The following is a 24,675-nucleotide window of genomic DNA, read 5'->3' as shown; positions in this document are numbered from 1 at the left end:
CCGTGAAGTCATCACCACATAAGAATTGGATTTGGAGGCAGAAAATCCAAGGTTTGAGTTTTGGCTCTGCTCCTTCCTAGCCCTATAACCCCAGGCAAGTCACGGGACTTCCCTGACCTGAGCTATCATCTGTAAATAGGATTAATACCACCTCACACATCCATCGGATGGTGGAAATGAGATAAACGTGTGGGACTCGGAGGGTGGTAGCACTCATGGAGGGAGGGGGTGGGTGACAGAAGGACCAGATGAACAGACGTAGAGCAGTCAGCCGGGAAGCAGCAGGGCTGCAGCGCTGACAGAGCTGACGCAAGCATCATTTCCTCCAGTTCCAAGACTGTGTAAGACGTCTTGGCTGTTGGCATGCTGTTGCTAAGAAAAGTCAGAATGGGCAACTTGACTCCAAGAACTTCCTCACATGGAAAATTCCTAAGTCTTCCTCTCTCAAATCTAAAATTTTTAAGTGTCCTCAAATGTTGAGTCAGGGCAAGGTTGATGTTATCATTCTTTCTCCATCAAATCACTCACAGATACCTGTGACTTCTATCCGTGTGTTTACTGGCGTCCTCCACTCACATTCACTGCCCAGGACCAGGGCTTCAGGGGACTTGGGGATTGGGCCTGAGTTCTGTATATTAGATTCTATCACGATTACACTTGGTTCGCTGGTAGATTTGTCCCTCGACTCCACGCACATGATTGAAGGTGGTGCTGTCACTAGCGTGGCTACGGGGGAGCTAAGCCTCCTCTGTAACTCTGTGAGGTACGGGACTCACCGCGCCACTCAGTACTGGAGATGCAGGCTCAGATTCGTTGACTCAGGCCCCAGACAGGGCTGTACTTTCAGAGAAATGTGACTACAGAGTGACCTCACTTAGCCCTAGCCCTGGCAGTTCAAGGCAGGAGAAAAAACCCTGAGTTTCCGCTCCCCAGAGGAACTTGAATTTGGTGCTATCATGTAGAGTTTTGGTGAAAGCCTTTATAATGAGCAAACTTTTATTAACCCTGAACTACACTTAAGTTTCCGTGATAATTTATGTACCAGACCCACCCTTTTTTGAATAATTTTAGCACTGTTTGGCTCTTCTCCAGTGCCTACTGAAATGAGCATTTGTTGGGCTATAGATGATGAGTTGATAGGCCGTACATTCAGATGTGTTTAACCTGGTAAATTGTGTCTTTGCCTTGAAGGAATTTAAATACTGCACAGTGGGCAGGTTGTAGGTAAAAGATACATGATTCCCAGCAAAGACTCAGCATCCTGATTTTCTACAACAGTCGAGCTCAGGAGAAAAGCCAGTCCTTAATTTGATAAACAAACTAAATTATTTTTGAAAGTTAGAAACTCCAGAAGCATTAAGAAGGAAGGTTGGTAAAGAAGACCAAACAACTTAAATACAAGGCATCTCTTTTGCTAGTGAACTCTAGATTTCCCTTCTGTTTCTTGGAATTCTACCTCATTAACATCAGTCTCGTATTTTTGGAGGTGTGTTTCTGAGTGAACCGCATTTAAAGACAGGGTGATCAGATGGAATATTGCTCATCCATGTTTCAAAACGCCCTGCCATCTTGGGCTGCTCTGGCTTCTTCTCTTCTCCAGGATAGCATGTTAACTGACAACTAAACAGAACAGTGGAATAACTGGGGAGAACTTCCCACAATGGCCTGAGTGTTCTGCAACAGGCTGCTGCTTCAGGGGGAGCGGGCTGGGCTGTGTTTTGCCATGGCAAGGGCGGATTGGATAATACCTCTAAGACTAGGTCATGTTTAATCAGTATGTACTGAAATAAATGCTTTGCATGCGGGATCCCGTTTAATCCCCATAACAGCATTGTAGGTGGCACTGTTACCGTTGTGCGGATGGGAATCTAAAGCTCAGGAGGTTTGAGCAGCTTCTCCAGGGCCACACCACTGGCAAGTGCTAGAGCTGAGATTCAAATCCAGGTCTGCTGAATCAGAACCCACCCTGGAGCGGTCCTAACACCTGCGTATCCAGTGTGGTTCCCTCTGTGCTTGCACACAACCCTCAGTGTCAAGACCCTGCAGCCATTGGTCATCTGGCTGCATCTGGTTTTCCTGACTGGGACTGGCTCCTCTCCCAGGCACCCCCTCCCCCAGTGGTGCTGAATTAGCCACCTTCACAAGAGGCAAGGCCCCACTGGGGCTGGGCGAAGAGTGGGAACGAGGATCTCCTAGGCAGTGCTGACTGGCTAATGCATAAATCAACAAGATGGGAGCTCCGGGCATTCAATGGGGTTTAATTCTCCCAGCTGCCGCCAGCACAACTAGTTAGGCAGCCACCTCGAGTCGAGTACTACAGGGTGTTGTTGACATGACTGGAGTTTGAGAAAGGCAGAACACAGCCCTTGCAAAGGATGTGTCTGAAATATTTGGTAATTTTGACTTGCCAAAATCTGGTGAACGTCATTGTCCTCACCTAAGTTGGGAACAGGGAATGATGTATCCTTTGGTGGCCATATTTGGGGAGAGAGAGATGTTAAAGGGGAAGGACGATTCACCAGAACCACAGCCAGACATGGGCTTCCACACCCAGATGACTCATCTGAATGGGTATAACTCCCTGATAATTAAACATTAGAACGTCTGATCCATCATCCTTTAAGCCTGGTGCTGACTTTTTCTCACAGCTACAGTAGACAACTCTCTATTTCTCTCCCTCTCTCTCTCTGTCTCTCTCTCTCTCTCTCTCACACACACACACACACACACACACACACACACACACACACACAATATTCCATAGGAGATTTTCCAATTTGTTCCATCTTTTATTAGTTCATTTGACCTCTTCAGAAACTAGCTGTACAGGGATATAAAAGCAAAGAAGCGATTTTCCAAATCAAAAGTAGTATCATCATCGCGGCCAGTGGAATGCTCTTAGAAGATGGTGGGGTGCTTTCTTTCACATAGGAGGGGAGAGTCCAGGAGCCTGCATTCCTGGAAGAGGCTTTGCTAAAAGCCCTTGGCAGTTTGCATCAAAAAAGCCATGTAAGAGGAGCCTTTTTGCCTGAAAACACCTCCTGGGTAAATTTTCCAAGTAAATAAATTCTATTAGCAATTTAAGCACCAGTAAACATCAACTATGAGGAAACGTTGTGAGAAGATTCAAAAGCAATACGGTGTTTGGCCCCAGCACTTGCGTGTATCTGTATTTGATAAGACACAGGAAGCAAGGGCAGTCAGAAAGCAGTGTGTTAAGAAAGATCAAATGCGAACTGAACACCTAGATGTCACTGCCTTCTGTTTAAAAGGGCAACTGGCACCCTTCCTGACCCAAGAGAGAGCCTGGTGCTATAAAATCAGCAGACAGGCACTGTCCAAAGGGAGGACAGCAGCTTCCTGCCAGAGGTAGTCCGAGGAAGTGAGCGAAGGGGCGAGAGGGAATAACTCAGGACGGCAGTGGAGACCAAGAGTTACTTGAGGATCATAATCAGATAAAAGTGAGGCCCTGGACATCTAGGGACAAGGGTTGGTGGCAGTGGTGACACGACTAGAGGAGTGAACATAGAAGTTCACACAACCATCATGAGGGTCTCATTTCAAGGAAATGAGAAATTGGGAGTCCCTAGCAGACAGGACTTAGAGTGCAGGAGAGAGGAAGGGAGAGTTCAGCAGGGCGTGCACCTAACTCTCCCCTCACCTCTCCTTCCACCGAGTTTTCGCCTCCTCTGTGCTTCACTCCATGCCACACAGGCGGGTCCTGGCTGCTGATAAAGTGACATGGAAACCCTCTGCTTCCGTGCAGATGTGCAGTAACGGGTTCGGACTTTTATTCTGGAATTCCGGTGAGGATGCTGGGAGGAAGGGAATGCCTCCATCAGTTCCTGGGACAGAGATATTGCAGCGTTGGTAGTGCCATCATCAGCTTCCCTGCCTAACCTGGGAGGCCACAAGCGTTGGTTAAAATGTCCCCCGGGCTCCGAAAGCCCTTAAAGCCCTTAAAAGGGTGAGGATACAGCCTGTGCTGCTCTCTAATACGATTCCCAGAATGCTTTCTGAAGTTAGCTGACACCATGGCAGAGTTCAAGAATATCGGAGCGAGGGAGAAGTCAACAGGGATTTGGCACTTGCCTTTCGGTGGCTGGAAACAGCGTGTCAGCATCATCGGACTCGCCTCCCAGCCAGCCAGGCATGCTCTCGCCCCACCCTCTGCACTTGAGCTTGGGTTCATGTCAGTGGCAGCTGCACAGAGCAGCTGCTGAGCTTAAGTTTCCCCACCCAGGCTTATACCACATTCTGCCCTCTAGTCTAGAGGGTATGAAGTCACCCTTCCTCCTCCTGCGCACTTCACAGGCAGCTTCCTTTTTATTATGAGCATGTGGCATTGGGACCCCAGGTCTGCACTGACCTCCCAGCTCTCTCCTCCAAATTTTCCACATTCCACACCTTCATGGAGGGTGTGGTAGGTACTGTTCATAACAATGAGTGGAGCAGAGCCATAATCTGCCCAAGAGGAACTCATGCTAAAACAGAGCGCAGGGAATCAGGTATACCCAAGAGTATGGTCCATGAGTTGTGCAGAATATGAGGGTTATGCACAGCAAGTGTTAAATCGGTCAACTGAAGGTTGGGTTCACCATCCCTGATAGTCTCCCCACTGGTTAGTCCAAGGATGTATGTAGGAATTTCTGTTTGTACATGCTTGTATATGTTTATGAAATATTTGCTTACACACACATTTCCCCCAGTTTAGCAGATTTGATAAACTCCAAAAACGCATTTTTCTCCCCTCCATACCTTGAACCTGTCTCATGCTCCTTCCCCTGCTGCAGACCCCACTGGGCTGCCCTACTTGCCCCCTTCAATCCCAGACACCCCAACTACACTTGTAACTCCTTGGCCTTCACTCATTTCCTCTTTCCTCTAAATATTGAGAGTGTCTGATAGGGCTAGAGGTATGTAACCATCTGGCCTTTATAAAAATCCTGTAACCTGGAAAATATTCTGAATTTGACTGTCTTTATCAAGTACATATATTCAGGATCCTTTAAAACTTATCTCTTTAGAATTCAGCCCACTAGCATGTCTCTAGGAATGTGAGATGAGGAAAAGATATTAGTGTTCAGGTATAGTTATTTGTATTTAAAGGTTATACAGGTGGACAAAACCCTGAATTTCTCCTTTCACAAACCTACTTCTTTCCAGGGCTTCAGTTTTACCACCTAGAAAATGAGAAAGCTGGACCAAAGGGTCTCTTAGGCCATCTTTAGCTCTGCAATCCCATAAAGCAACTTTCAAAGTGGGGTAGGAGTTTCTGGACTATTAAAGAGCGTCTGTGTCAGGAGCAGGGGTGTGGATGTCAGGAGGGAGAAGGGGAGACCTATGTGAACAAGCTAATCAGTCTTTGGGGTCAGAGGGCAAGGGCAGGTTAGTAAAATGGGGGATTTGGAAAGGATTAAGGAATTTGCAGAATCTGCACATGGCAGATCTCCTTCACTCTGAAGATGTCAAGCTGTGTGGCACCTTCCTTCCAAACCACTCTCGAGTCTATAACTGTGCTGGTGACTTTCTCCTCAACTCCTGCTGAAGTCTCATAGACTGCGACAAAGATGACACCTTCCTATCACATCTTTGTCAGAGTGTATCTTGGCAGGGCTGACCTTAAGTAAAACCATCTCAATCAAGAGGAGTTTTCCAACATAAAAACCCATCAGAGGATAAAGCTTCGAAGGGACACTGTTGTATGTGGAGCAGCTTAGTGAGGCTTTGGGTGTGCGTGTGTGTATGTTCAAAAAGAAATACAAACGTTTCCCTGAGACAGCAGCAAAGAACTTTAGAAAGCTGTTTAAGTAGGCTTAAAACAAACAAACAAGAAACCATTATTGTATGACGGCAATAAGAGCTCAAAGTTTAAAACTAATGGCATCAGGAAAAGAATAGAAGAAAACCAATAAAAATTGCTAAAATCCCATACCTAACCACTGGGAAGGTTCTGGTAGATTTCTTAGCTGATTGAAAATGCAGGAAAATTACCTAACCAAAATGTCCTGAGCCAGCTTGAGAGCAGGGCGATTGAGCCTGATTCTTCTTGACTGGAATCTCCAATGGGCCGGCCCCGCCCTGTCCAGCACAGGCCGCCAGCCCCACCTTTCTCTCCTCTGCTGTGACCTCTGGCGTCCTCTGCCTGGCAGCCCATGGTGCCCAGGTCCCAGCTGCACCACGCTTAGTGGTGAGTGCTGCCTTCTCATGGTCCCAGGGGGGCCCAGAGGTCACTTCACCTGAGGGCCCAGAATGACTTAAAAGAGTGATTCTGCAGCTGGCTTTTCCTAGGGATTTCATCAGAAATGGGTGCGGTTCTCTCTGCTGGCACGGGCTTGTCTTTGTTACCCTGTATGATCCAAGAACAACTATTAACCGAGTCTGGGAAGGGTAAGTGGTCATTCCAGCCCAGCTGAAGATTATATAACGTGGCCTGTTTTGGTAATGTCATTCAGAGCTCAAGAACAGACCACATGGACACCTAAACTGGGGAGCAGCTTGGAAAACCTTCACATGGCTCCACTGGTAAAAGACAAATCTGCCTCTCTAAAATTGTACCCCCAAGAAGGGAAGGATCGCACTTTGCCTGGGAGTCAGGCACTACACCTGGGGTCGATATTTGGATTGCAGGGCTGACTTTGGACTGGCTGTGTGACCCTGGCCCGATGACACTGATTTATAATACTTTTGCATAATGCCTTCCACTTCCACTTTTGCATAATGCCTTCTACTTTCTCACAGCCATTAATCCTTACAGTAACCCTGTGATGTAGCCAGTGATCTCTTTCTCAAAAAAAAAAGGAAACCAAGACCCCAGGTTGGTTAGCTGACTCCTTCACTTGCTCACTGTCCTGTAAACACATTGGGGGGTCACGACTTCAACTCCTTAGCTCCTGATTCCAGGCCATCGCTCTTCCTGCTGACACACTGACGTCACGAGCCTGCTATGGAAATGTACCTGTGAAGTATAAGGATATTGAATGTGGTTTGAGTTTTGGAACAGAGGGAACTGGATCCTTGAATTTGCGACTAGCCATCAAATTCCAGGTATAGGATCTTTTTTTTTTAATTAATAGACTTTACTTTTTTTACAGTAGTTATAGGTTTACAGAAAAACTGAGCAGAAAGTACCAAGTTCCTATATAACCCCTTCTCCCTACCCCACCCCTACAGTTTCCCCTATTACTAACATTTTGTATTACTCTGGTGTATTTGTTACAATTAAGGAACCAATACAGATATATTATTATTACCTAAAGTCCATAATTTACATTAGGGTTCACTCTTGGTGGTGTACATTCTATAGGCTTTGACAAATGCATAATGACATGTATCTGCCATTATAGCAGCAAACAGAAGAGTTTCACTCTCCTAAAAATCCCTCCCTCCCCCAACTCCTGATCTTTTCACCGTGTCCATAGTTGGGATCCATTTTTTTAGTTTAGTTTTTTTTTTTAATTTATAATAGATACTATAAATGGCAATTTCAGAGTCACTGAGCATGGTTAGAGATCATTATCTCTAACTCTAACATTATTTCACCCAAAGCAACGGATTCTGGTTTTTTTCTTATATTTTTTGTTGTTTTTTTTTTTTTTTGCTGTGATATTAGAAAAGTGAGCTCTAAAGATTAATTATTTTCTTCCTCTTCAATGGAAATAATCACCCTAACTCACAAAGGGGGCAAATGATTTAAAGTTTATTGAGTGTCCTATAGTCCTGCTTTGAAAAGTTAAGTATTATCTTCAATTTTCCCCCTCCCGCTCCAGGCATTTTCAGAGGGTTTGGATACATGGGGAGGCCAAGTATCTGTTTCCAGGACTCCCCCGCTAGTCCCCCTGTCCAGTGACTCCTGTCACCTAAGCATCCCCAGGCATTCTGGGAAAATCCAGTTTGTCATCCTTGGGAAGATAAGTAGAAACGTAGTTGCCATTTAAGTTGAAAGGACAGACTCTGCCTGCTTGAATCTTCCCAGAGCGGGTGCTGGAGGGTAGGGAAGCAACAGGTGCATTTTTCCCAGACCCATCTTCTCTCCCACGACTCTTTTACCCTCACCAAAAAAATCTCAATTCTCTAGCCTGGCTATAAAAGAGTAAAGGATTCAGCAATAAATGTTCCGTTGTTTATGTGGTAAACAAAACTCTCTACCTGAACGTACTTTCTCTGAGGAGGGGATCGATTACCTCAGTGGTCTTTCTTAGAACAGCCTCTTCAGTTGAACCTGGGAGGAAAAAAATGCTTCTCAGAATGATTAGCATTTGCATCATACAATCCAACTTCCTCTCCTCCTCTCTGTCGCTCTCTCTCACACATGCACACACGCACGCGCGCGCGCACACACACACACCCTCCTTCTTTCCAGTCAAGGACATTTCAAGAGGTCAGTGCCGCCCCCGTGTCTAAAATTTCAATGTTTGCCTTTGCAGGGACTTTTCCAACTTTACCTAGAAAAGAACTAACCAGAATCTTAGCACTTGTGGTCAGCCTGCTTCCGGCTGTGGCTTCAGTCAGTTTGTCTGCTCTGACAGAGGAAGCGCTTGCTGTGACGGGAACTGCACTAGCTGGATTGTAGGAGGATCAGGGCAGACAGTGCCTAATGACATTGGTATGTGAGATGCCAGCAGCAAGGAGAGCAAGGGAAGCACAGAGGGGCGTCTCAGACCCAGAGTGACAGATGCCGCTGACAGATGCTCAATGAACCCACAAGCCTCCTCCCAACCACACACACATACACACACGCACACCCCAAGATGAATTCATGTATAAACAAAATGTCTTAGTTGAAGATGACTTTCTCAAAAATGCAGTGGAAGCCAAGACACTGAGACATGTTTTTGATCTTGACTAGGCAGAAAGGCAGGATTCTGCAAACATTTAGAGGCCTTCAGACTGACTGGCTGGAGAGCCACGGGCGACGGGCTTCACCTGAGTTATTTAGCACTCAAACAAACTCGGCATTTCGTATGCAAGCCTGAACTAAATAGAAAGTCACTGGATTCAGGTGTTCTCTCTCTTCTCCTATACTAGTAATTAGTATAGTCTTAACATTTTCATTTAAAGATTTAGATCCTCTGTGCAGAGAGGCATCCTGTTGGTGAGGAACCTTATACCACATCGGAGCTTATCCTACTGCACTGGGTGCAAAACCCAGTGGAAACTGAGAGAACAGTTTGGCTGGAATTGCTAATTAAATTTAACTACTAGGTGCTCAGGTAATTTGAGATTTGACTTAACAGCCCAGGATGATTATTTAATTAAAATACTGGCAACACCTAGGATCTCAAATTTGGGGATCAACTCACTTCAGTGCAGTAAAGACAGCAATACATGCCATGCAGAGCACTCAAATTCTTTGCAACTGAGCTTGTTTCATATGGCTTAGGATTTTTGTGGGGTCCCCCCACCTCAGATTTCATTGTTAGATATTAAGGTTGGAGGAAGGCAATGAGGGAGAACCTATATGGTGGTAATTGGTGAATATCTAGACCAGGAAATCCTTTTCTCACCTTTGCACTGAAGGACTCTTGTGAAATGGAGAATGAAGGTTTATCCCTAGTATTGGGGTACATGCCCAGAGTGGCCCGTGGCAAGTATGATCTCTCTCTAAAATCTTGGGTTTTATCTTTAAAATTTGACTCAATTTCATCTTCTGCTCTAGGACATATTTTGAGTTTAATGTAAAAATATTTTCAGTCATTTACCATGGACTAAAATGGGCATTCTAAAGAGATGCATTATTTCTGTCTGTGGCTTTATGTACCCCATGGGCAAGACCTTCCTGCCTCGGGATTACAGGTATCCCATGTATAGAAGCACAAATAAGCAAAAACAAACACAGAATCCGAATTCATCTCCTTACCTTTGGGGCCAGGAGCACAGATGCCAGTAGCAGCCATCTTAACGCCGGTGGACCCCATTCATTCATCCAGCAGATACTCATTAGGTGCTCACAACTTGGAGCTGGGGCCACAGTGGAGCTCCACGAAAGCCAAGCAGCATATGCCCTGAGACTGCCCCATGCCTGCAGTCCTTACACTAAAGCACCTTGGGGACAGGAACCTCATCTTTAGACCCTCAGCACGCAAGCCTGTGCTGGGCACAGAAATTGTAAATGTTCAGTAAATGGTCATTGGATGAATCCGTGCATTTTGCATTTGTTCAAAGACCTTTCTGAAATCATTGCTTGGAAGGCCAGGAATCACATATGCCGTGAAAGAAGGTGGGAATCTGCCATGGAAAAATTCTCATTTTAATCTGTAGTCATTTGGTCACTTGTTCTTAGAATAAGGAAAAGAAACTGTTCCTTTATCTTGAAGCTATGTGCAGACTCTTGCATTGATTTTCTGTATTCTTTTGAAGACCTCATTAATGTGGACTCTGTTTGGAAATCTGTGTTTTCTATTTTTATGGAGGGTTTGCTAAGCAAATGAACATATGAAAGATTTGAGAGCCAGATTTTGGATGAATTCTCTAACCATTTTAGGCAGTTTAGCATTCATTTGCATGTCAGTAAAAAGTTAGCTACAGGTGAGTTCTAGCTACTGGCTAACACAGCAGGCACATGTCCTCTCCCTCCCAGCATCTGAGGCAGGCAGGCTGGTCCTTCACGAGGACTCCACATCACTTCCCTCCCTCCCTTTCCCTTTGCAGCCCCCTTGTCCAGGCCCTCTTCATTCCGTGCCCACGTTACTCCTCTCTCTCTCCCACGCCAGTCCATCCCACAGCTCACTCTGCTATTCCACGGTCTGAGCTGCCCCTACCCATCTGCCCTCATCCCCAACTCCAGCCAAACTGGATTCCTCACCACGCCAGGCCCCTCTCTGGAGAATGCCCTCGTGCTTGCCCCTAGTTTGGCCAAGTGCTAGCTGGCCTTCAGGCCCATGCCTTTCACAGAGAGGATTCCAGCCACTCATAATCACTGGTCGTCAGTTCTGACTTTGAGTCTGCTCTCTCCTACTCAGTTTACACGGCACAGCCTGCTTTAGTCCATTCTTTCTTCTTTTTTTAATCTAAATATCCGCTCTCCTTAACTAAATTGCAAGTGCTTTGATGGCAGGAACCCTAGCTCACACTTAGGTATCAAAGCCACGTCCACTTTAAAGAGGTCCGGGAGGCAGTGACCATGTGTGTGTGGCTCACTGCTGTCTCCTCAGCACCAAGCACATAAGGTAAGTGCTCTTTAAGTATTTGTTGGATGTGTTATGTTTTTAAAAATATTTTCTTCCAAGAGAGCTAATAGTGCTTATACTTTTGATTTGAATCCAAAGAACTATCAAATATTTCCCCCCAAATTATACTCAGTAATAGCAGTTTACAGTTTGTAAACACCAGAGAATTTTCAGGATCCCCTTTGAAATATAGGAATTTCTTCCCTCCCTTCCTCCCCCTAAGGACAAGTTACTTTCCCCTTCGGGTTCAGTTGTCTGCATTATGGATCCAACGGTGGGGTTAGTGATCTCTCCACTCCCTCCTGCACGACCTTCTGTCACATCCGCATTGACAGTGTGTCCATACGCTCCTCAGAGTCGGACAGTTTAAGTAGGACTTTGGATCTTTCTTCTTCAGCTTGTTCTTCTCCTCTGGGGTCAGTCTGCAAAAATCTGTAGCAGTCCTCGAGGAGACCTGGGGCCTCTGATAGCTGGGCCAGCCTTGTGCTGTGTGCTCTCCCTGCACTTGTGCTTTGGGTTCATGGCTTCGGAGCCCAGCCCACACCATCTCTCCTCCCTTCATGGGAGCCGGTTTGCCCAAGTGAAAGTGAGTAATAACCAGCCACCTGTCCCCCACGTGTGTCCTCTTCTGAACAGTTAGGTTCATTCCTCCCTTCGAGTTGCACAGACCTTGAACCTAGGATATTTCCTCGGCAGGAAGATGTGATAGTGTCTGAAGGAATGACACAGGAGCAGTGGATATAATCAGTGATAGGTTACCTCAGCTGCCTTCCAGTGTTGATACCATGCTTCACTGTTCTCAGATGTCTGCTCTCTCCTCTTCTTCGCTGTAGACACACAGCGGAAAACCACTTACGGACATGGCAATGCTTCAGATTTTTAGGCTGGTCATCTTTGAAATGGGATATTTTGTCAAATGATCTTTTGCCCATTGCTCTGTGGTGGGAAGTTGATGAAAAGGAATATAGGCTGACATTAGGTCACATGTGAATGAAGTGTTTATCACAGAGTCTTTGGTATAGGAAGGTAGAGATGGGCATTCCAAGCAACTGAGGTTGACGCTTTAAGCATTCGTTATCAGGGCCCATGCAGGAAACAGAGCTGATTATCATCCCTCCCTTTCACAAATATTTATCAAGTGGCTGGTGAGTTCCCACCTTCTAGACTCCCCACGTGTCTTGAGCAAGCACTCTGAAGTAGATGGTGCGGCCCTGTTGCCAGTGTGGTGTGGGCTGCCTTCTCTGTAATATTTTTCAGCTGCTTCTTGCTTGGCTTCTACATTGCTCGATTTGTAGCAGTTGCTGTGGATATCTGGGGCCAGGACACCGTTTATCTCACTTTTTAATATTTAGATATGTCTTGTGGAATTTTGTGTTTGATTTTAAGTAGAATCAAAGTGAGTAATGCTTTGCCTGCTACCAGCATTTGTGAATGAAGTTGCATTGGGACGCAGCTGCACTCATTCAGTTAGGTATTGTCTGTGGCCGTTTGGGGGCTATAGTAGCAGAGTCTTTTGATAGAGACTGTATGGTCCACAAAGCTGAAGATATTTATTATCAGAAGATATTTACTATACAGAAAAGTTCTGCTGACCCCTGGTATACACAAAGCAACAATAACAAAATTCTGTGTGTGTGTGTGTGCATGTGTGTATTGGGGGGAGGAGGGCATGATTTGTGTTAGAATATCTATTAAAATTTATCCCGATGAGATCAAAATGGTCCAGGTGAGAAGTGACACCAGAAAGATGTAGGATGAGTCAGTTTTCTTTCCCTTATTTCATTGCTGATTAAGCTTTTCTTAACTGTTCATTCCTGCCTCTCTGTACAGAACTTACCTATGAGGCATAGTTTTCAGGAGAAAGGCATATGTGGGCAGAAGGAAGTGAGGTGGGAGGAGGAGTCTTGTCCCATTCTGTTAACCAGTAGTGAGAAATACTGTTTACAGGTATAAGCTATAGACATCAAAAGAAAAGGATGGAGATGGGCAGGGGCAGGAGACTGAATAGGCCTTTCTTATACCAATTGATGGCACCCATCAACCATTTCAGGCTGGAAGGAAAAGGAAACAAGAGTAGAGGAGTGGTTTGTATAAGCTCACAAACAGGAAAATTGAACAAGGAGCCCATTCCCGTTTTCAGCCTCTTAACAGTCCCCTACCAAGCAAACACACACATATACATATCCGGTAAACGCCAGAACCCTCTGGATCTTAAAATTCATTTCACTTCCAGAGTGTTTGCAAATTATTTTCCAAGTATAATGCTTTTAAAAATACACAGCACAGTATGAGGTATCTAGAGTAGTCAAATTCAGAGACAGTAAATAGAAGGTGGTTGCCGGGGGTGGGAGTTACTCTTTAATGGGGATGGAGTTTCAGTGGGGGAAGAGGAAAGAAGTTCCTGAGATGGATGGTGGTAATGGTTGCACAACAATGTGAATGCACTTAATGCCACTGAACTGTACACTTAAAGATGATTAAAATGGTAAATTTAATGTTATGTATATTTTACATAAAACCCAAAACTCATTAGCCGTGTAATTTGCAAAGATCAGAGACACAGTGGCAGTATTCATATTTGCAGATTAAGAATCTTGTTTGGCAATCTACTTTTCCCCTGTATTTAATTTTAAAGTGGCTTCTTCTAAGAATTAAGAGAGTTTAATTATATTCAATTAAAAAGATATTTACTGAATGGTTAAAAACATACACAGCACATTAGTTCTGTGAGATAGGCTAATGAAAGATGGCCCAAAGAAAAGATGACATGGTAAGATTGCCTTTCTTGTCTCTACTGCTAGAAATGACTTCCACTTTTTTTATGTGGATTCTAGGAAAGAAACCTTGACTGGTTCCCCAGGATGAGAGCCATGTCCTTGGTTAGCAGCGATTCTGAAGGAGAACAGAATGAGCTGAGGAACCTGCAGGAGAAGCTGGAGTCTACCATGAAGCTTGTCACTAATCTTTCTGGTCAGCTGTCAGAATTAAAGGATCAGGTAAAGAAAAGAAATCCCACCTGCCTACACACACACACACATACACACACACACATGCCACCACCACCACCACCATACACACCAGATTTGATGAGGAAAAAGCAGTAGTGCTCAAGTTAAGATGTTGAAGTTTCTATCACCTGGATAGAAAAGGGATCTGGACAACAGAGGAGAAACTCATTTAGTCCACCAGTTTCCCCTTCATCCCCCCTTCACTGCCCATTTACAGGATAAGCCCATGGCACTACTTACTTTCTGTTAAGGACAAGGTTTTAATATGAAAAACAAAACCACAAAATGGGAAAATGCAAACTACTTCAGTAAAGTGCTGTACAACAAACACGACGTGTAAAGCTGTTCACTTTTTACTTCATTCGTTGATGGAAGATTAAAAGCTGTTGCTGGTTTTGCTTCCTAGCCCTCAACTCGATCAACTCTTCACCCAAGATATTTAAATTCAGCATTCTGTGATAAACCATAGTCATGGAAATGCTCCTTTTGGTTCATTCATTGGCCAAATCCTTATTGAGCCGTTACCCTAGTCCAGGCATTATGCCACGTTCTGGGGATAAAACAGCAAACAATGTAGACATATCCCTGCTCCCACAGAGCTTCATAGTCTACAGAAGTATTGCCCATCCTGCTCCCTATCCATAAGATAAAGGTTTTGCCACTTTAAGTAAGTTGGAGGAGGGAGCAGCTTTGTACAAACCCTATGTACTCTTTTGACCCCCTTAAAATGAACACTCACAGTCACCAGGGGGTTATCTAGTGACAGCAGGCAGCTGTGTGCAGGGACTGGTGCCCTGATGGTGAGCAGGTGCTGTGCCATAGCTGACGGGGATAACCCTGTACAGACATGGCGACAGTTCCACATTCTGTATGGGTTTCTGAAAGCTTTGTAATCAACTCCATAGTCAAGATTATAAATTTTGCACAGTAATAGGTATCAGGCAAGGCTGCCCTGGAGGTAAGTTGCAAGGCATGCCCACAGGTGGTTTATTATTCTCGGGTATGTAATAACTAGTCAGACTGCGTCTGGAATAAACTCTTCCTGGAGATGGTTTACAGAGCCCTTTTAACAATCTTACTTTGAATTATATCTCTTTTCCAACTAAATTATTCCAAATTGTGCCCCAAGATACCATTTGGCCTTAAGTTCTTTTCTTTCACATGTATTAAGATGCAAATAAAAAAGACTAGTGAGAACAGAAGGTCTTATTTATGAAGGCTGTCTTCAGTGCTGAGTTTGGTAGCCACCTAAAATGAGTAATAATGTAAATAAGTAAAACTAATGAAGATCTAACTAGATTACTTTGCTTATTATTTTATTAACTTTTCACCCCTGCTGTGAAACATTTGAGAAATGTTCCACAGGACTAAACTGATTCATGAGTACGCTGTCTGCCACAGCTGCTTCTGTTTCCCCCCTGAAGAGCAAGGGGAACTTCTTAAAGCATTTAGCAATGCTTTAGTTACCTTCCTGTCACTTTTGAGAGAGCTGTGGCTACAAGAATCTCAGTTAAATCAAGTGTTTTAAATTAGATGCCAAAATATCTTACAGAAATTGATCTAATACAGACTTAAATAAAAGGAACTATTCAGCTCTCCATAAAGTGGTATCATTTTTAAACATGTCTGAAACAAACTGTTATTGGGTATTCGGTGGTAATACCATGCGAGCCGTTCCCTGTAGGCTTGGCGTGTCCTTTCAATGCTAAGAATCTGTTTTTTTGAATTGCTCACTGAGGGTAACTCTGAAGCTGCTCCGATGCACACTTGGCAAACCAGTGAACCTGGTCAAAGGAGTGAGTTGAGCTGAGGAATTAGCAGGAAGAATCATGGCTGTAGGAAGTACCCAAGACTGCCCATATCAGCTCCCCTAACTCCCCCATTTTATTGGTGAGGATGCGAAGGTACACAGAAGGCTCTTAGGACATTTCTCCAACTTTACATGACAATGCTAGGGCTGGAACTCCGGACCTGGTCTGGGATGGATTTTTTGTGTTGTATGTGTTTGTTTTGTTTTCACCTGTTGGCCTTTCATGGCTGACTATTTAAATTCTTATTCTTTTTTTAAAAAGAGCCTTAAGGTTTCAGAAGTCGCATCACACACTTAAACACCATGGAGGATACATTCATTGACATTTTACACAACCAAGCATAGTAGAGACCTGGCGTTTTTAAAATCCAAGGTAGAATTGTTTCTATTAAGCCAAAATTTTGGCTTAAACAAAATATGTAAAACTTGATTACATATGAACTAAGGTTCATTAAGTGACATTAAAACCAGTATGGTTTAAACTGCTTGGTTTCAGCCCTTTTTATATTTTTTGTGTTAAAGCTGGCAGTTGGAACCACTCTTCAGAAAACCCTTCCTCTGTGAATGAATTTGAAATTGAACCATTTTTTTCTTGGAAGATATTATAGGCTAAAGAGAAGTATCAGAAAACCAGTAATATATTCTCAAGTGCCTTTACCAGGACTGATCTGCTTAGGTTTTAAGGTGCCCAGAATTATAGGAAAAATTCAGCATAGCTGCTTATTGGGGAAAATTTGCTTCTTTCAAAAAGAATTAGTCAACGTTTTCTTTTGATTATGTAACTTCTAACAAACTGTTAATGCATTTGTTTGAGAATCAACTTGTTGAAAAGATTTTAATTTTATTATATTTGGGCTATAACAATCATAAAGATTTCTTAAATTGTTCTGCATAAAAAATCGTGCAGATATGTTAGAGAGCTGCTGTTTCTTAAATGGTAATTGTGAGAATTCCTGCCCTCTGAAGGGAAAAAGTTTTTGAATTAAAAAATAAAAACCCACAAATGATTAATGAGCAAGAAACTCTGTGATAGATGTTTTTTAAAACAGCTATGAAAGAATACCATTCACTGGTAAAAGCTGGAAAATAAAAAAAATTGCTTCATCACTTAGATATTTTTGCAGATGTTCTGGTCCAAAACCCAGCATAATGGAGCAATGATAGTTTAAATGTGAATGTCTTTGGTTGTAATCTTTACTATTATCGACCTCTTTGGTTGTTGTTTTCTTAAAATACCAATTTGAGGAGAAAAAGTTCTTATCAAGGATATTAGTAAAAACCTGGTTAGTGGTGTTAATTTTCCATTATTGCCAATAATAGAAATAGTTGATTAAAATTGCTTTCCTAAGTGTTACTTAATGAAGTATCTCATCTTGAAGTTTCCCCTCCCAAGAGATTTTGAATACTAAATGTGCTTCTCTTACATTCTTATTCCAAGAACTAATGTACGAACTTAGAATTTTTTTGCATGTTTTCTTCATAATGCAAAAGAGCAAATATTGAGAGAAGGGTTCACTTTCTTGAAAATGTGACTGACTTCCTATAGGACAGTGACCCTTATTTGTTGTTGTTAGGAATACAAGAAGTGCTTAAAAATTCAGATCATATTAGTATGTTACAGTGTTTGGCATTTTTCACACAAGAGGGCTATCTTCTTAACATTAGCTGTACAAGGAAGGGAAGAATAACAAAAAGTTAGAATAGTTGCCTAGAGGTGGAACATGGAATATTAAACAAACCTTACTGAATGTCTGTGTTCCTTACACTGTGCTGGACCACAAAAGAGGACTAAGGTAACATCTGAATCCCATAATCTAGCAAGAAAGAAGTGGACTTCGAACAATATGATACAGAATGAAAAGTTCTATGACCAGAGGCAGGAATTAAGTTTCACGGAGCACAGACAGGTAGATAGTTAGTCCTATGTGAGGTTTGGAGTGTTGAAGGAGTTTAGCTTCTACTTTCTTACAAGCAGATGACTTTCAAGTTGGCAGAGAAATGCAGTAGGGGGCATCCCAGGAAAGGAATCGGCATGAGCAAAGGCATGAAAACGCATGGCATGCTCAAGGAATAGCACTGTGTTCTGGTTAATTCAATTCATTCTTTGAACCACCATTTATGAAATACCTATTGGCCAGAGGCAGCCCTAGGTACTAGGGTTACAAAGGTGAATAGATACTCTCTTTTTTCAAAGAATTAACAGTCTAGAGTGGGAGACAAATAAGTAAACAAACAAATTATAATTCAACATGGTAAGTACGTAACAGAGGTATGAACAGATTGCTCTGGGAATGAAGAAAAGGGAGCAATTCATTCAACCTGATCTTAGGGAGAGGATTAGAGTAATTGCCACAGAAACCCTTTCAGAGGTGATAATGCAGGAGCTTGGTTTCAAAGCTTGCGAAAGAGTTTGCCAGGTGAAATAGGAACAGAATATTAGGGATCAACTCTAAGAATGTGAACAATATCTGTACATTTATATTAAATCAATATAATTGCATTCTAGAGATGCTTCGGTTTTATTTCTCAGTATTTTAGGCTCATCGTTATGAGCATGACTGATTTTATAGGATTTTAAAAATTAATTCTGATTACTAGAGTTTCCTGGCTGTTTAGAATCTGAGTAACCAAGACCTTACTATGACAGGAAAGCAGTTTTTCAAAGACTATTAAGATCTGTTAGAAACCAGATTGTGGCATTCGTGAGCTGTTGATGAAGCTTCCGTCCTGTGCCAGTCTTGAATGGTTTAGAGGCCAATACTGGTAGATTAAAATATGCTCATCTACACTCTACACTTGGTGTTTTCATGAAAGACCTTTCAGATATTTGGCTGCCTCTGACTTGTAAAGCCACAATATTCTTTTCTTCTTATTTAGACTGAGTCAAAAGAAGGCATGCTGAAATTCAAGCTAGTCTTTGTATTTATATAGATATGAAGAAGAGCTTTGCTTCAAATGTTCATCCTCAGCTAAATGGGAATTTTGAGGATTTTAAATGTATCTACTACAAATGGGACATATTCAAAATAGATTTTTCAGTATTAGAATTTTGAAGATATTTAGTTACCTTAGATCTGAATCTGATGGATATTTTTATCTAGTCAATTTTATTTCAAATGTCCAGAGAGAATACAATGTGAGAATATGTTAAGTATAACTTTGGTCATTATTTCTATTTGTTTTGATATAGGTAACAGTAACAGATAATACTGATGCCTTAAATAAGATATGGATATACATATATAGTGTGTGTGTGTGAATGTATGTAGACAGGTAGGTAGGTAGGTAGGTAGAATTGAGCTAATAAAGCCAGAATTATGTGAGAATATGCACTAATGGACCAGGGAAACCTAGCTGGCCAGCAATATTGACTTTGGTTTCTTACAGGCCAGATTTAGTCCTTAGGGGTTTTGTTTTTTGTTCTTGTTCCCTTCTAATTGTAATTGGATGATGACCACTGCCAAAAGGGCCAAATACTTTAGCAGTTGCTCTATTCCTGCTCTATTCCTTCTCATTTATTAGTCACTTAAATGACATCAAATTTGCATGCCTGCTAAGTGCTCAACTGCAGAGAATCTTCTCCAAGATCTTATCTCATTTGAGAAAAATGATATATGTACCCAAAATACTTTTTAAAAAAAGTGTTCAAGTGTATCAAATATACCCACAGTGATCTTGGCCCATTTCCGAGCTATTCAGTGAAAAGCTCTTCTGGAGCAGCAGTGTGGTCCCAGACCAGCAACATCACAGGGGAACTTGTTAGAAATGCACATTCATGGGCCCCACCCTAGGCCTACTGACTCAGAAACTCTGTTTGTGGGTGGGCCCTTTGATCTGTGTTTTAAGAAACCTTCTGGGTGATTCTGTGCATGCCAAAGCTTAAGAACCATTGTTCTAGGGAAATAGAAAACAAAATTAGATAGGTATGTACTTGGTACTTGAAATTACCAGGAATATGACTGCTTGAGCAAAGAATTTGGCCACTGACCAACATCAGTAGGGAGCTTTGAGGTTTATGAGGGAGGGAGGGTGACACGATCTTTATCTTAGGAAGACAAACCTGGAAAATTAGAATAGGGCCACCAGTGAGGTATCAGGTGACGGCTATAGAAGTGGGAAGGAAGGTGTGCCTTCAGTTGAAGATTCATTGGCTATAGGGAATACAGTTTTAGAGGCTTTTAAGTTAAGAGAATGATTGAATAACAGACAGATTGAAAAGTCAAGAAAAGCTGATTTTAACAAATAGGCATGAAGATATGCATACTATAAAAGGTCATCCCAAATATAATTAGTTATTTATAGAAAAATTACAGAAAAAGCTGTAAAGGCCAACTTTGACAGTTGAAAGATCTCAGCAACTTTAAATGGAAGAAGTATCCTTCAATAGGGGTTGAGCCCACCAATATTCCTAAATCCATTAGAAAGCTTGAGATTATTAAATTTAGTTACATTTTATTGGATTGCTTCTCAAGGTTACCTGCCAAGGGAGTAGTTAAGGGGGTAAAATCTGAGCAAAGTATCTGAAGCATCAGGCAGTAAAATGAATGACTTGCTGATTATATTATAATCTAATTGTGAATTTCTTCCATGTGTCACATTACGTTCTCCTTCCTCAGCTGAATGTGTAAAGTATAGTGTAGTGTGTAACACTTCCTTTAAATATTTATCACTCATCTACGGAAACTTTAGAGGCTAGCTGCAATATCCTAATTCAATTCTTTATAAAAAGCTTTATTAAAAGCTACCTTTGGAAATATTTGCTCCTTGCTCGTAAATCTTCTTAAATTATAGCAGAAGGCATTTCACAGCAGCCTAAAAACAGTATTTTTATTTGAAAGGAAAACTGCTATGTTTTGAATAAGAAAAAATAACCACTTTAAAATTGAACCTAGGTAAGTTATTCTTGCTTTACGTTCTCTCAGGATATTTTATACCAAAAATTAGTCCAAGTGAAAACTGAGATTTAAGCATCTACTATGTGACAGACACTGTACTAAGAAACTTACATACATACATCCCCTCAATTCTCCACCTGTGAGATAGGAATGATCATCCTAATTATATGAATGAAGAAACACACTTTGAGAAGTTCAATAACATAAAACCATAAGGAAATAGGTCTGTCTGATTCCAAAGCCCACATTCTTTTCACTACTATACGCTGATTCCTCTCTGATTTTAGGAAACCAAAAATCTAGAAGCAGGACCTCAGGCCACTTGTAGACAACAGTTTTATCCAAAATGTATTTCATATAGCCTTTTTATCTTAATTTACTTAAATGCCCAGCATCAAATCCAGAGCTAGGACTAACTGGGTTAAGAAAAATGTTAATGCAGAGAAGGAAGTACCCAGAACAGAGCAAGCTACCCATCCATATGAGAACTGATTTAGTTCAGCAGCCAAATGAACAGTACTAACGTCTTGTTTTGGGTTTTGAAAGCACTTTTCATTTGACCAGTCTTAGGAAATGGTCTTTCCTGACCTTAAGCAATCCTCAGTGTCTGTGGGTGGCAAGGAGCAGTCACCACTGAGGGCCAGAACATTATTTATGCTATTCGGTCACTCTGGATCTCAGTGAGATGTGAGGACATTCCTCATCTTCCTAGATGTGCTACTTAATTTTTTTCCCTCAAACCTAAACTATTCAAGAGTCATTGGAGAGGGGCCGGCCCCGTGGCTTAACGGTTAAGTGCACGCGCTCCGCTACTGGCGGCCCGGGTTTGGATCCCGGGCGCGCACCGACGCACCGCTTCTCCGGCCATGCTGAGGCCGCGTCCCACATACAGCAACTAGAAGGATGTGCAGCTATGACATACAACTATCTACTGGGGCTTTGGGGGAAAAATAAATAAAAATTAAAAAAAAAAAGAGTCATTGGAGAGAGGCATCAGGACCCACTGAAGACCATGGACTTAATCCCTCTCAAACCTAGGATTCTAAACACACTGCTTTTCTTGAGAGTTTGGTGTGTTGTTACTATTGTACAAAGCCACTGTTTTCCAATGAGTCTTTAAATAATTTGGAAATGGATTTGGGAGACAATCCAGAATCCTGTGCCTTTACTGTTTTTTGTTTCTTTATGAAATAAGTAGCAAGCAATACTTGTGAATGTCACATTGCATGACTAGGTTACAGAATTCCCCATTCTGCCTAAGATGTCCTTTTTGAAGTTCTGTGTGTTTGATACAGTGACGGTATACTATTTGTAGAAAGTGGGTTTCAGTATAAACCATAACCACAGAGGTAAATCTATGGTTCAGTATATGATTTGACGTACAGGAAGTGTCTGGGTCTAATGATGAAACTTTTTAACTTTCCAGATGACAGAACAAAGGAAGCAGAAACAAAGAATCGGTCTTCTAGGACATCCTCCTCACATGAATGTCAACCCACAGCAACCAGCATAAGCAAGTGAAATAAAGAAAACATATTTACCTTTTTTAATTATTATTAGTGTGGGTATGGCTAATTAGTTCTGATTCACCCACAAAGGTTACCTTTATGCTTAGTACATTTGTAAATACTCAGTTTTATACTGTATGTATATGATTGCTACTCTAAAGGTTTGGATATATGTATTGTAATTAGAATTGTTGGCATGATGAAATTTCATTTGTGCCAAAAATATTAAAAATGCCTTTTTTGGAAGGACTAAAGAAAGCACCTGATTTGCACTTGAACCAGATTATAGATTTAAAAGTATATGACATGTATTTTGTATTTAAAACTAGAATAGCCAGTATTTATGTTTTTTACAAAACTGTGCAATACGAATTATGCAATCACAATAAATTTGTAACTCCTGAGTGTCCTAAGGGAGTGCACATCTTTGAAGCTGGTGTGTTAATACTATGTAATAAATGGTTAAATATCAAATGATGCTGCTGCCAAAATCATATTAATAGTGAGTTTCAGGCCCCTGGGCATTTTGTACCATATAATTATCCTGTGGTGATACTGTTTCTCGTTGCTGGTGGCATTAGTGCCTCTGTCTTATAGTGACAGTGCTCCAAGCCTATGAACTGTCAAGTCAGCATTCATTTTAAGAAAAGCAACTTTAGTTTCAAAGATACTTTTAAGCTTCTGAATTGATCATTTAAACTAACTATTTCTTCAAATAAGAGAGCTAAATTAGAGGCTCAGACTTGAGCTTGTGACGTTAATGAATTTTTTAAAGGAAACTTTTTTTGCAATGTTTGGGAGAAATGCATACTGCTGGCCAATCAATGTTATCTCCTAGGTGAATTCTGGTGTCACATATAAAGAAATGAATAATTGATGGTCTCTAGGTTATCTAGTCTGTTGAACAGTAGAGTTGATTTTTTCTTCATCTGAACCAACATGCTACAGTAGCTAAGAAGTATTAAACTATATACATCCATATAAAGATGAAATATGACCTATCCCATTAGAACTCTTAGTTGAACACTGACATGTTATTCTTGTGAAAGAGCCACGTTTTGGTTTTATTTCTTTGTCACATGATTTCTTTTCTTGATGGCTGAAAAGTATGAAAGGAAACTTTTATATCTGTTGCCTAGTTTTGTACATGGATCTCATTTTACAAGAGAATCTCTCTGCAAACAAGTTTAAAAATGTATTGAAAGCAGAGTTCTGAAATGAGTTTGTAAATGCATATATAAAAATAAATATTTAATAAATGATGCAGAATAATATACTGTGACCAACTGGTGGCTTCTGTTTTGGCATTTCTTTCTTTGTGTCTTTTCGGCTATTCCAGTTATATACATTCTTTAGGACCAATGTAAAGTGCAACTGGTTTGGTTACCAGGTTAAATCAGAAAATGCCTACTTGACTGATGATAACTCTGAGGAGAACTACTTGAACAAATATCGGGAGTATTTAATGTATATTATCTCCTAGATGAGTGGCTGCCAGCCAGACTGTCCTGGGCACGGTGGCCCATCATGGTCAAGTCAGGTGTGCTCTGCGAAGGCTCCTGCCTCCTGTGCTTTCCCTGGAGGCGCTTTAACTTGCTGTCTGCAATGTGGAAGAATCACTAACAGGCTAAGTAAGTTGTTTTCGTCCATGCCCAGTGGTCCGAGTCCTTCGGCAAGACAATCTGAGATGTTTTACAAAGCTAACTCTTCTAGCCGAAGGTAGTAAAACTTGTTCCCTCTTCAAAGCAATGCTCACCCGGGTTGCTCTCCTAACACTGATTTTCTCTATGCTTTGTTAAATAAGAATAATTACCCTGCAACGTTGGGAACTAGGTCAGGATTAAATTCCAGTTAAATGACTAGTTTCAAAACCAATACTTCTACTTTATGAATTTGATAACTTAAAAAAACAAGGGAATAATTTTCCAGTCAGTGTAGCAGATCTTCACAAAATTTTTCCATAATGAGGCAAGCTCAAGGTCAATCCACACTTGTGTCTATAAACACAACGGCGTCGATGCTGAACCCCACCACACACGCTTCAGCCGGCAAGGACCTGCTCCCCCTCGGCTTCCTCTTTCATCTCCCATGCCGCCCAGCACGACAGGGCAGTGTGTGTGGTTTGTCTCCCGAGTCCCATCCAGTGCACTGGAAAGTTCTGCATTGACATGTACAGGTTGCAGCTTTTACAGGTTTGTCATGTTTCATTTGAATCCTGTCACTTAAGATATAAATCTTCACTCAATTTGGCAGCGTCAGCAGAAAATAAATGGAATTGGAATGCCA

The 24,675-nt window shown here is 41.9% G+C and overlaps 1 protein-coding gene across 5 annotated transcripts in view; it reads left to right on the top strand.

Annotated features, from left to right (window-relative positions):
* The window catches only part of ITPR1 (inositol 1,4,5-trisphosphate receptor type 1), a 317,336-nt gene extending 293,673 nt beyond the window's left edge, over positions 1-23,663 (top strand). For all 5 annotated transcript variants that reach the window (XM_058563442.1, XM_058563433.1, XM_058563427.1 and 2 more), the window contains 2 exons: positions 14,003-14,164; positions 22,308-23,663. In XM_058563442.1, coding sequence (XP_058419425.1) covers positions 14,003-14,164; positions 22,308-22,394 — 249 coding nt within the window. In that variant the 3' untranslated portion in view covers positions 22,395-23,663. The remainder of the gene's footprint in view (positions 1-14,002; positions 14,165-22,307) is intronic.
* The last annotated feature ends 1,012 nt before the right edge of the window (positions 23,664-24,675 follow it).

This window comes from Diceros bicornis, chromosome 2 (assembly GCF_020826845.1).
Source record: "Diceros bicornis minor isolate mBicDic1 chromosome 2, mDicBic1.mat.cur, whole genome shotgun sequence".
Lineage (NCBI taxonomy): Eukaryota > Metazoa > Chordata > Mammalia > Perissodactyla > Rhinocerotidae > Diceros > Diceros bicornis.
The sequence above is the reverse complement of the archived record's forward strand: the minus strand, read 5'-3'. Positions and strand labels throughout refer to the sequence as shown.